Source organism: Styela clava, chromosome 1 (genome assembly GCF_964204865.1).
Source record: "Styela clava chromosome 1, kaStyClav1.hap1.2, whole genome shotgun sequence".
Classification (NCBI taxonomy): domain Eukaryota; kingdom Metazoa; phylum Chordata; class Ascidiacea; order Stolidobranchia; family Styelidae; genus Styela; species Styela clava.
The window spans coordinates 32,295,164-32,308,710 of NC_135250.1; the positions used below are offsets into that span (position 1 = coordinate 32,295,164).

At 36.2% G+C, this 13,547-nt stretch overlaps 1 protein-coding gene across 2 annotated transcripts in view; it reads right to left on the bottom strand.

Moving 5' to 3' along the window:
• LOC120341408 (uncharacterized) overlaps positions 1 to 13,547 on the bottom strand; it is a 112,394-nt gene that overhangs the window by 19,033 nt on the left and 79,814 nt on the right. The window contains exons 1-5 of one of the 2 annotated variants that reach the window (XM_078113617.1): positions 6,587 to 6,729; positions 5,558 to 5,630; positions 4,848 to 4,925; positions 4,538 to 4,627; positions 839 to 916 (exon numbers count right to left, since the gene is read on the bottom strand). In XM_078113617.1, the coding sequence (XP_077969743.1) occupies positions 839 to 916; positions 4,538 to 4,627; positions 4,848 to 4,925; positions 5,558 to 5,609 (298 nt within the window). In that variant the 5' untranslated portion in view covers positions 5,610 to 5,630; positions 6,587 to 6,729. Of the gene's footprint in view, positions 1 to 838; positions 917 to 4,537; positions 4,628 to 4,847; positions 4,926 to 5,557; positions 5,631 to 6,586; positions 6,730 to 13,547 lie in introns of those variants that run through there. The other variant, XM_078113611.1, reaches the window with a different exon arrangement.

Sequence of the window (13,547 nt, forward strand, 5' to 3'; positions counted from 1 at the left end):
TGAGTGTCACTTAGCTAGTCCCCAAACTCGTAATAGAACTAAAATAAGTAAAATTGGAATAAAATTATGGCTTAACCCTAACCCGGTACATATACTACGTTCCGGTGTCCGCCATCTTGGTTCACATACTACGGGAGTACCAAGCTTTAGATATGGATCTTATGACACATTTTTTCACTTCGTACAAGCTAGCTGTTAGGGCAATGTATTGTCATAGGCATAGATACCAAATTGGACTCAGGTATAGTCTTGGCAACACAAAGTGACTGGAATTACCAGATTGAACTGCAGTAAAAACTTGTTTTGTGGACCGCACGCCATTCAAAATTGGGATTCCCCTGCGTGCCGCACAATTTGTTTTTGTGGGCGGCAGGTTGCACATTCCTGGTTTAGCGATTGAAGCCCCATGCCCTCACCTAAACCAGGGTGTAATAAATTTGGGGGGGAGGGGGATGCAGAACCAAAAAGATTCCAGACCTTACAAAAATAACATACCAGTGGCTGCTTGGTCACCCCAGTAGTATGTGTACCGACATGGAGGTAACTAATTTTGTTCGCCTACTTTACATCAAGTTGTGTAAAGAGACGGAAGCGCATAGGCAGGGGGTATATTCACTTGGCTAACACAGACAGCCCCCGAACTCGAAATAGAACAAATATAAGGAAAAATCTGAATAAATTATGGCCTAACCTGGTACACATACTACGGTAGTACCGCTGCTTGTACATTGGCCGTGTTCGAAGCAAAAGACACGAGTAAGCGTCGTATAAAAACATTCGAGACTTCAAACAAATGGGAATCAATGATTATATCAGGACAGATTATAAATACACTCACCTTCCACAAGTAAATCTTGATTGCTGTATTCTAAGTCAACGTTGCGTCGTTCTCTGCTTTGTAAACGAGATGCGGAACCTGAATTTAAATGAAAAAACTTTGAAAGACAAATATTTATCGCACAGAAACATATTGTTAAATGCGTTGCCTACATCAAAGGTAGCTGTGCCTAAAAATTGATTCGGAAAGTTTTAAATTAAATTGTTCAAGGCAATTGAATTCAAAATTTACTTAGTCCAAAATCTCTGAAAAACACAATTGAAAAGTGAACTTCTTATTTCCTTAACTTATGATGTCACACAGTTGTTGTATTATCTTTTCCTCTATATAGGGGGGGGGGGTATTTGAGTAGTTTTTGACATTTGAACCGATGTAAAATCTGAGTGAAATCGATTCTCCGTGAAATTATGGTTTCATTGTAACATTCTGACTCTGTACTTCCTTGCATAACAGTTTGATTCTTATTCAATGTATTCAAGTCACCTTAAAATGCAATTTTTTTTTGGAAGTCAGTATACTCAATTTACCTCATTTTTCGAGAATAATTGAGTATACTGACATCTACCAGTCAAATCAAATCTAAGAAAGCCCTAGAACCAAATTAAAGACCTTCATGAGAAACTTGGTTACATATAGTTTATTTTAAAAAATAGTAAATACAAAAACCTTGGAACATAATTATATGACATCACTTTAAACTTGGTATGATAGATCGCAATTATGGTTTCCATAAACTTTTTACCACAAATAGGCTTTCAGTTCAAATACAAGTTCATTATGGACTAGAAATGGGTGGTTTGCCGTGGCCAACAACTTCCTTGATAGAGATACTTTTTATGTTCCTATTTTGGGTTAAATCTAACACAAAATCTTTGAGCTCTTTCATACTCTGGTATTATACAAAGTTCATTTTATATACATTGGTGAGGACCACCTGGCCAAGGAATTCCCTTTCCCCATATTTCAACCAGCCAGTCAAGGTCTTGATTTCATTAATGTCAGAATATGCTACTTATAGTTAGTCCTCTGTTATAATCAGCTGTACTATGTGAGAATTCTGTTTCATATTCTGTCTCGTCGTCAATAAAGCCGAATCTAATTCTGACTCTGTTACTGTTTTTCTGAACTATTATTATGATCTTTCTCTCGGCTGTTTTCATTTTTTCTACCAATCATGTCCGATTTAAGTCTATCCTATCAGTATAATGGTATATACTTTCAACTGACGTTATATAGTTTTCGCCTGAATTCTTTTTCTGGGACACCAGTTTTTTTTTCTATTATTACTACATGTTTTCGGAGATGACAGTGAGTGTGATTACGTCAACTAAAGTCTTCGTAAATGCACTAAGCTTACTGGTGAAGTAGGGCTCTGTGCTTGGCTTGTCCACAGCTTTCTTTTTTACTATTTTTTTAGTTACAAGAAAAATCTGCTTTCTTAAAATCCTACAATTGCCCATTGTGGATTTACACTCATATTCCTTAAAAATAGAAGCCTATATTGAAAGATGGACATGACAAAGGCAACAAAAAAGTGTTAGGGCTCAAAATAGTCACACAGAACCTTGTAATCCTGTATTATAGCAGTGGGAGAGGCCATTTATGCATATACCCGATTTACCCCACGATTAATTTCCGACAGACTCAATTCACCTCGATTTTTTCAAACATCAATAAAACAAAAAGTCAATGAGTTACACAAAAATTATCTGCTGGGGCAAAAAGAGTCTTTACTAAGGCACTAAAAGGCATCACAAAAAGTTTAATATATACTATCAGAAAAGTGTCACGTGAAAGTTTCCAAAACAATTTTTTGTCACGAACCAAAAAAATTTCACATACAAACGTCTAAAACAATTTTATCATTGGTAAGCAAGTGAGTTATACGCAATGAAATGGAAGCATAGGATATGAACTATTGTCGCTACAAAGTACAAACCATTCACTCAACATACAAAAAAGTTAGCGAGGTTTTTATACATTGTACTCAATTAACCCCTTATGCTCAATATACCCCCCCCCCCCCCCACCTCATATTTTAATTTAATTTTAGCTATCACATTCACTCGCACTTTTCAACCGACCATACATATTCTGTAAGAGATAATACGATAATGGGCGCATGGCCGCACACAATAGTTCAAGAAAGCGTTCAACTTCAGACTTTTTTGAATTTCCCACCAAAAAAGATGAAAAACCCCATTAATGCCGTTGGTACAAAAATGTACAAAACCACCTCTTTCTTTTCCATTCTCTTTTACAAGAGCACTCAATACAAAAAAGAGAACACGACCACTAGGTGGCAGCAAACGAAAATAGTTCATTCTTTGTTTATGGTTGATTTATTTAGGTCAAAATAAGCTATTTTTCTGTAGTTCTGAAATAGTAAATGTTTGAAAGGGAGGCTTTGTTATTGAATAATGACTCATAAGCAGTTTTATCAGTAAAGGAAATCGTCAAATTGGGGGGTTGCATTCATTCATTTTGAAAAAAAAGTAGTTTCTATTTCTGTTCTGTGATTTATCATTGGCTGGTAACAGTGGAATATTCATGTATGGGTGATGTGAACGGCAAAGCACTTTGAAACACTGTTAGAAAACATGTGGCTGAATATTGTGGGGGTTGTTTAGAGCAGGGGTGTGCAAACTGCGGCCCGCGGGCCAGATGCGGCCCGCAAGAAAAATTTGTGCGGCCCGCGGAAAAATAACAACTTTGAATGGTGTGCCTGTGAAACGAGCATTTAGTTTAGGTAATCTGGTACGTGCGAGAGATTCTAATCCATCTGCGCCACAAAGCCTATACCAGTGCCTGAGTGCCACTGTCGTATTAGCAAAACCAGATAGCAAAACTTCATTGCAAAATATACAAAATATATTACAAAAACGTGTTTCTCACTGACTTGGATTAAAATCGGTGTGGCGATAAATTTGAACAGCAGTTTCTTCAGAAGTTTATGCGTTTGACTCACTATTTTTGCAAGAAACCCTAATAATGCCATGAGGTGACTAGAAAATATAAACAATTTTTATGCTTGTAACTACTAGAAAGTCTATAATAAATAAAGGTGCGGCCCGCGGCTTTACTCAGTTTCTTGAATTTGGCCCGCCAGTGAAAAGGTTGCACACCCCTGGTTTAGAGGGGAAAACCCTCGAACTTTTTTAAAAAGGTATAAAGCCTGTTTAAGAGAACATAACATATTTAGTGAGTGTTATGTATAGTAGGTCCAGGAAGTCAATAACTTTTTAACCAGGCTAACTCCTCGCAAAGTTTTTAACGTGTGACCCCTTTTACACTTGGAAATGTTCGAATCGAAGTAAGCTAATTCAAAACTGTCAGAAACTACATATATATGTCAAAAAAGGTGGCCAATCAAGAATAAAAGAAGAGCTAAAACAAAGTTTCACATTGTCTCGATGAAAGAAACATCATACACAACTGTCCAAAGCTCCAGGTATTTTCAAAATTACCATGGGGGTCATAACATATTTATTATGGTCATGAGGCGTGTATAAAGGATAAAAATATATTTGACTTTTCATAAAGACCTTTAATAAGACAAGCATGCCGGTTTAATCTGAGTTTCAGGAGCCGTTTTTACACGACTAATGCCCAAATGAATTACTGTTTGTATGAATTCTGGATGAATGCTTGTAATTTATTTATTCATACAAAATACTTAATATCGTCCATGACTCTCACCTGATGTTGACGGCATTTCCTCTTGCATATTCCCAGCAGACCCTGCATCAGCTTGTACTTGAGGTTGTTGTGCGAATGGAGGTGGAGCAACTAGAAATAATTAGTTGGTAAGTTTTAAAGGCGTGAAAATTGAAAATGTTCCGCCTCAAACTTCTAATAAGGATTTCATTCGCTTTGAAACTGTGAAATCTAAAATAAGAAGATGTTAACCAAACATTCATTTCTTCCTGCCATGTCACGAAGTCAAACAAATTGCCTTCAAAATGAAACAGTTGTTAGTAAATTGCCCGAGAAAGTAAAATAAACATACCATGAATGTCATAATGATGGAAGTGCTGGATGTTATCGACTTGAATCACTTCGCCATGAACTTCATTAATAATCGAGCCTGAAAAAAGTCAAATCAATCTTCATTCACTGGAAAATAACTATAATCTCTGTTTCATTGAAAATTATAGTTTGAATCCTAAATATCCACTTATATATTATGAAATCGGGTTTCCTGCCAGAAATATATCTTGGTACTCCTGAAGTATGTAAAACAAGATGGCGGACACCGGAACGTAGTATGTGTACCAGGTTCGAGTTGAGCCATAGTTTTATTCTTTTCATTATTTTAATTTTAGTTCTATTACAAGGCCGGGTACTAGTCAAGTGACTCCCGTACTATTTGAACCTAAAATTATGGCCTAACCCTAACCTGGTACACATACTATGTTCCGGTGTCCGCCATCTTGTTACGCATTCTATCCAATAATTCCCGATAATTATCATGCACAAGTTGCAAAGTTCTTCACAATATCATTTTTTTTTCAAATTTGTAGATAACGATAAATTTTTATTAATAAAAATAATAATTATATTAATATTTATATTAATAATAATTATCATGCACAAGTTGCAAAGTTCTTCACAATATCATTTTATTTTCAAATTTGTAGATAACGAATAATAAATATATCATCACAATCCTTAGACACCGAATAATACTGAAATACGGTAACTTGGATGAAATCTCACCTTGGATGTTCACAATATTAGCTCCCTCTTGCTGTTGACCTTGATCTGCCATTCTTGAGATTAAAGAAACCACCTGATGAAAAAACAATAGGTTTGGACAAACATATCAAATTTTCTGGCTATTGAGTTGCTTTTATGGGCCTGATTTACTAAACACACCATATTCAAAGATTATATCAACGTTCCAGGTAATGGGTCGTTCGAAATGATTGCTGCTATCTTTTTATTAACGCTAAATTACAGCTTTATTCTTCAGAATATGAACATTATGAGGCACATTGGTGCTTAACTGACCAACAGAAAAAGAATTTTTCTGTCCAGTTATATTGAAGCGTTAAAACATACTGGGCAATGTTCACAAATCACAACACAACGTAAGTACTTCTAGTTGGCGTAGCACAACCATTTTTGCATATGCTATTCCTAGCCCCCACCTGACTATGCCATTCAAAAATTATGTCACTACGATGCCACAGTAACATAATGAGGCCGTCCAAACTATACGCACAGACGATCACCTGAAATTGAGCAAGTTATTTCTCATGCTTTCTAGCCGTAACGTTTTCCATTAGAGAGAGATGGCTGGCATTTATGAGTTCATTATCTTCGATGCTTATGCCATTTTGTGTCTTTACTTTGCTAAGTTTTTTGACATGATTGTTAGGTCGTAAAGACGTAATCTTTGGATGACAGAGCCAGGTGGGGGTTAGGAATAACATAAGCAAAAATGGTTGTGCCATGCCAAATAGAAGTACTTGCGTTGTGTAGTGAAAATACTTCTGTTATTTTTTTTTTGTTGGGTTGACCCACTAGTCTGAAAATGCAGTAATAACATACTTATATTTTGTTGCGTATTTACAGATGGTGTTATTCACACTGTTCAAATGAGGTTTTGAAATCTTGATGTAATTATTAAGCTCTATATGTTTCATTCTGCTTTGAGAACAAAAAGTCAATTTCCCAGAAATACTTGTGGTATTACCCATTAAGCATTTTGAGACACACACAGATTATTGTGGTTAATCTTACCTCATCTTCCCATAAATAAGGGTGGTTTCGATCTCTGGCAAATTATTCCAGTATCCCCCTCATCCTTTATTGGGAAGTTATATCAAAACAATGTGAACATGCTGTTTCTATTTTTCAAATAATATTATTAACCTAATGTTCCAATATCTATAGATTACAAAAAAATTGTAGTTACAAGTTAATCTTGGTAAATACATGTAAACCATTATTATTATGATTCTAGAGATTCAAGCAAAAATATAAATCACAAAAATATAATAAGAAATGCTGCAAGGCCTCGCACATCAGTCTGTCAGTGGATAGGCCTAATAGTAATAAAAACTATAGTGAATTTCTCAGAAATATGACGAAGATATTACACAAGAACTTGGGAGTCTTCATCTAATGACTTCTAACAACGCAGTGTGACCTCATTAGAAGTGAGCGAATTAACCGAAGTGAGGTTGACGTAACTTTTGACGCAGCATGAAATCTCAATATTTTTACAAAATTTGAAAATCTGATTTTAGGTTTTACTCGAATCTTGTACGACAATCTAACGTCAGCGATCTCTCTGGGATCGTTGCGACAAGAAAACCGATATTGGGGGGCTACAATGCAAGTGCAGTTTCAAGTATTCTGTGGCGTCCGCAGCTGCCGCAAAACCATGGCGGTATTTCCATACCCTAGCCGCTACGGCCAAACCTATGGCGACTGACTTTTTAGCTGCCACAAATCAATGACAAGCAGCCGTTACCGCGGCAGCAAATTGAAAACTAATGGCAGGTAAAATTTTGCTGACGTAACCACGGCAGGTGAGCTGTAAAGATAGGGCTGTCCCTTATGGTGATAAATATTGGGTAAGTTGGAACGTTTTTCTTATGTATACAGTTTTGATGGATTTGGGGTTAGGGTTTAAGTAGATATAATTCCGAATGATCAATTATAATCAGGTACATTAATTTGTGAATATACCTTTATTACTGATTACTGAATAGCGCTATAATTTAATCCATTTAATACTATATTTTGAATATTGTTATTGGGTTCACCTGTTGCACTTTGCGCGTTCAACATTCAATTTGACCATATTTATTTTTTTCATTATTTTTAAAAAAGTTATTACGCCCATTTTACCTTTTTTTCGAAATGCCTAAAAAGGTGCCTACCGGTAAACAATATATTATTCTCGAATACTACTACTAGACTTATGTGCATTTCATTGGATATTCACCTAGGCTAATCATTGTGACTAATATTTTGATTTTCCGTATTTTTTTTCTTTGGTGATAATTCCCATTTTCTATATTTTTCGAAGCGTCTAAATAAATGCATAGCATATGTGGTGATCGAGAGCGTGCGCCTCCTTATAATACTACGTTTTAAATATTACCAATGAGTTTACTTGTTGCAATTTGCATTTTCAATATTTAATATTAATATTTTTAACTAAGTTGTTATGTTTTTAAAAGTTATTACGCCCATTTTACCCTTTTTCCAAAGTGCCTAAATAAGTGTCCAAAAAAAGTGCCTATTTTCTAAGTGCCTACTTTTAGTCCGTCCCCAATGTCGCCCTATATCTGTATATGTTTAGTGTGCCATACCGGTACTGATAATAAGGACAATCAGTTTTTCAAGTTTTTTTTTTTCGACTTCTGTTTTTTCAACAAATAATTAATTATGCAACCCGAAATAAGTTGGGAATAGATGTAGGCTACACATAACAGCGCTAGCTATTGTTATTATACCGGTACGGTGCTTTTTAGCAATTCAGTCAAGATATGAATTCTGTCGTTTGAATTTTCCGAAATTAAACAATTTGACGGCACAACAGCCAAGCAAAAGTAACTTATACTATATTTATTATAGTAGAGTTGCACCAATCGTGATCGTAGAAATAATACTTTTGAATAAATTCTGATTTGCAGTTGACTATCAGTACTCCGCTCAGTCACTAACTCAAGATTTATACAGCACCGCCACCGCCCTCGACAAAGTTCCCGTTTTCACACCTGTCTGACGTAATTCGTCACGTTTAATGTATTCATCCGCTCGCTGTAATAAATAGTTCACGCATTCCCCTTCACCCAATCATTGAAACATCTACTCGCAGTTTTATTTTTTGTTTTTCAGGTTACTTCAAATTGATTAAATGAAGTAAAACACATAAGGAAAAAATCAAACAACGACTCCGATATCTTGTGAAATAACAATCTTATTCCTATATCCTTGTCTGAAATTAATACCCAAGAATGAAAAACCTCACTTACACCCTTTGTAACCAATTTATTTCCATATCCTACTTAACTTAATTATAGTAATTTTACTGTTACCGGTAACTTTAATTACCTATTACAATCTGGAATATAATTTGACAATAATAGGTTTAATTTGGGGAATGAAATGGTCTCGCCCACCTTCTGGCAACTTTGGTTGGGCAACATGGCATTTGACTCCAACTATAATCAGCTTGGCAATATGTTTTTAATAGAATCTTCCTTTTATATTTTAAATAACGATTAGAAGATCGATCAATTTGGCAATGGCAACCATTACAAAATTATCAATATGGTGTGGCAAATAATTTTTTTCTTTTTCTAGTATTTATTTTTATTTTTGTTTACTGTATAGTATACCCTAAATTTAACGCGTTTTATTCTTACTTTAAATTACTTCTCAGTGGTTGGGTGTGTGTGTGTGTGTGGCTGGTGGGTGCATGTGAGCGTGTGTGAAATAACTTAATAATTTTAGGTGAGCAAACACGTACCACTTCCTCTTGACAAAACCTTCCATCTTATATTTTGTACGTTATGAACCTTATCTAAGGTTTCGTTTGCTCTCCTGATTTCATAATCAGTTTTTATTTATTTGTTTTTATCTGTCAAAAGTATTGTTATGCTGATTATGGAGTCGAAATAAACTTATACTTATTATACATCACAACAAAAAATCAGTGCGCCGTACATAGTGAAAAACAATTAAACGAACAAAAGTATATGACGAAGTCCACAGCACTGTGACATCACAAGCCGGACGGCTTCTAATAACTAGCTAACCGGGCGAGGGGCCGCGGTTCGCCATATGATAGGGCAGTCTTATCGGCTTTCCTATCCCCCGGGATAAATATTTAAATCCTATCCTATCGAATGGGGCAGCGTGATTGAAACAGAAAATGTCTACAGCATGATTGCGAAGCACCAAAAAGTAAGTGTATTTGCAAATTGAAACATTTTTTGTATTATCAAGCTATGAGTCATACAACCGATTTTTTTCGCGGACTAGGATTTGTATCTTTTCAGCGAAAGGCAGTACATGTGAGCGGGAATCTGAAAATAAGCATTTTTAGTCGAATTCTAAATGATAGCTGGGTATCCTGAGTAATTTTTAGTCAAAAAATTAATTAGACCGCGCAAATATATTAAATACGATAACACCTTCGGATAGTGGCGCGGCCACTGAAGATTGAAAAAGTCGCTAATAACGAGTGCAATTGCATTTTTCTTAAATCCCCGATCGTTTTTGTGAACGTGGCGTGTTCTTCGGGCCAGGGGTGTACAGCCTTTATAACAGGAGGCCAGATACAATAAGTGGGTGAAGCTTCGGGCCGCACCTAGAAACTCTACCTACGAAAGTCTCTGAATACGAAATATTGTCGTTTCCTTCTGTATTTCTCTATTCTTTTTCTTTCCAGTTGTACCTTTTCTATTTATTATGCGGTAATCTAAATCTAAAATTTATTTGTTACGGGTTTAACTATTATCATTATTATATAATTTATACAAATATTATGTCAGGGTTTTGTGGGGGCTCAGAACGGTTTAAGGCATTTACCGGTAATATGTGCTCCTACTTACGGAATCTTCTACTTATGAAGGGGCTTCCGGAACGAATTATTTTCGTAGGTAGAGTTTCTATTGTAGTTGCAAAAATCGTTTGTTTTTGTTATTGATCTCACGGCATTGTTAGGGGTCCTTGCAGAAATGTTGAGTTAAAACGCATAGAGTTCTAAAGAAAACTGCTATTCAAATTTATTGTCACACCGAGAAACACGCTTTTATGACATCGTGTATTTTCCAACAGGATTTTGCTAGCTAGTTTTGCTGATGTGTCAGCAGCACTCAGTTATATAGACTTCACGACGCTAAGAGATTGAAATTGCTCGCACGCCCCAGATTTACTGAAAACTCGTTTCGCGGGCACACCAATCAAACTGAGCACTTCTACGCGGGTCGCACAAATTTTCTTAGCGGACCGCAGTTTGCTCACCCCTGATTTAGGCCGTAAACACTTCCACGTCAGTGTTTATTCTCCCTAAATACCCCACAACATAAATATGTCTTTTGCTTCGACAACGTTGATAATTCCTTTTTTTCACTCGCACAGAACTGGATACTCCTGAAGTATACGTACCAAGATGGCGGACACCGGAACTCTAGTATGTGTACCAGGATCGGGTTGGGCAATAATTTTAGCTATAAATACTACGGGATTCACTTGGCTAGTCCCCGAACTAGTAATAGAACTAAAATAAAATAGGGAAAATTGGAATATAATTGTAGCCTAACCCCCAACCTGGTAAATTACTGTAGGCCCGCGACAGGTTGTACTAGGTTGTAGTAGGCCCGCGACAGATAAAAAACGCTTCTGAGTGCATTGTGAATCGTAAAATTTCGTGTAACTACGACACACATTACATTTGGTTTGTCTTGGAAACCACTGCAATCATTGCCATTGTGCGCGGGATTTATCAATTCCTTTAATTGCCGCCGGAGGTTTTTGTTCTAACGCTATACAAGGTTGGAAACGCGACTTTTTCCCGGTTTGTGATGATATATAAGGTAATTAATCTAATTCTAATTTATATTCAATCAATTTTACATCGTAAGATTTTATAGCAGACTTAGGGAATTTTCTAACGATATTATCTTAAAAATAATCTGCAGCATTGCGATAGAGCGGAATCGGTGTTGAAGTACATGCCAGATTTGTCGAAATCGTGGTTTGCGACATTCGTGACGATAAAATTAATCTTATGACGTTTGAAGTAATTGAACGTGATTGGTTGATGTTTCACAGGCGGTCATTAGTCTACGTTTCCGCCAAAAAAGTTAGTTTTTGTTTGACAGCGTTTGTTTTTAGCTCTACGAAACCGTCTTATTTGTGTGAATTGTAGAAAAAGTAAACTTGGTTGCTGCAGTAATATGTTGAGAAATATATAAGTTTACGGCACGGAATGGAATACGGATACTGGGGAACCGACTCTGGTAAGTAGCCTAATTTATGCAGTTATTGCTTTCGTACGTGACTTCAACGAATTGGAGCTCAGTTTGGATCACTCGACTGAGCGCGTCATGGCCCCGTTTAATAACTCTATTATTGGCTAAGAGTCCGTTGTGACTGTAACATCTGCAAAGATAATTTCTTGTGTCGCGGGATCGTTTGTTCACAGATACTGCTACGGTAAAAGATTGCGTGCTCGTACTACTTTGTTTTGGCCTTTGTGTCATAAATTTGAAGCAATTGTCTCTTTGTTTATGCAATTGAAGTGGGCGGCGAAAATAAAGATTCAAATCTCACGGGTTTTGATAATTCTAGAGTGAATTTATTGTGATTGTGAAAAAGCGAAAAAAAAACTTATTCGAGAGACGAATAGGGTCAGTTAAATTATTTCCCATCGGCATCGTAGTAGCCTAATTACGGTACTCCTGAAGTATGCGTACCAAGATGGCGGACACTTGAACGTAGTACCTATGTGTACCATTACCTTAGGATTAGGCCATAATTTCAGATACAAATACTACGGAATTCACTTGGCTGGTCCCCGAACTCGTAATAGAACTAAAATAAGGAAAATTGGAATAAAATTATGGCCTAACCTTAACCTGGTACACATGTGTCCGCCATCCTAACCTGGTACATATACTACGTTTTGCTGTTTATATATATTTAATATATTGTGATATGGCTGTTTTTTTCACTTCGATTTCTTATTTTTTGTGATGTTGTTTTTCTTTCGTCGTCTTTCTATTATTCATGATCACTGTACCTGGTATAATTGTTAAAATAATGCTAAGTTGCAACCTAGCTTCGTAGGTAGTCGACTAAGTATTCTATCCAAACAACCGACTTATTTCGTAGTGTAGTAGCATCGTTTTGAATATTGTTCTTTGAGGCGATTCCAGATTTCTAATTATTGGAAACTATGTTATACATCTTCGTATCCTTGCTTATACGTTAATTCCCAATTCAAAAGATATTTATCCTATCTTCGAATTTATATTCATATATATATATTAAAAATGAATAATTCGCATAATACGCCGAAACATATGAAAAAATATAAAACGCCCGATCCTCGCACATTTCAACATTATCTCACACTTCGAACTATTTGTCTGTTGTGTTGTTTGTGGTCTCTTCGGCGAGATAACACAAAAAAGGTTTCACTCGGAATGGAATTCATTGGAATATTTGTGGATATTTTGTTGCTTGTGCCATAACCTATTCACGAGTTCTTTGAACGGCCAACCGAGCCTTATTTATCAAACGGAGCGAAATGTTTCATAGTATTCTAATTTTTATCTCCGAGCAGGTGTAAATATATTTTGTGTGCCTTTCTTATCTTGCTTTAGTTGAATCGGCGCTCCAGTTGTAGGTATGCGTAACAATATGGAGGTAACTAATTTTGTTCGCCTACATTACATCAAGGTGCGTAGTTGAACGGAAGCCGATGGGCAGGGGGCATATTCACTTGGCTAACACAGATATTCCCCGAACTCGTAATAGAACTAAAATAAGGAAAATAGGAATCATATTATGCGCTAACCTGGTAGACAAGGCTAATTTGAAACCTACAATGCACAAGAGGTTGTTAAATTAACTTCAGTATGTCCGTATTGTTATTGACGGTAAGCGAGAGTATTTTGGAATCTTTTGTGAAAAAACCCGTCCCGTTAGTATTGGAGTAAAGAATACCGTTTAA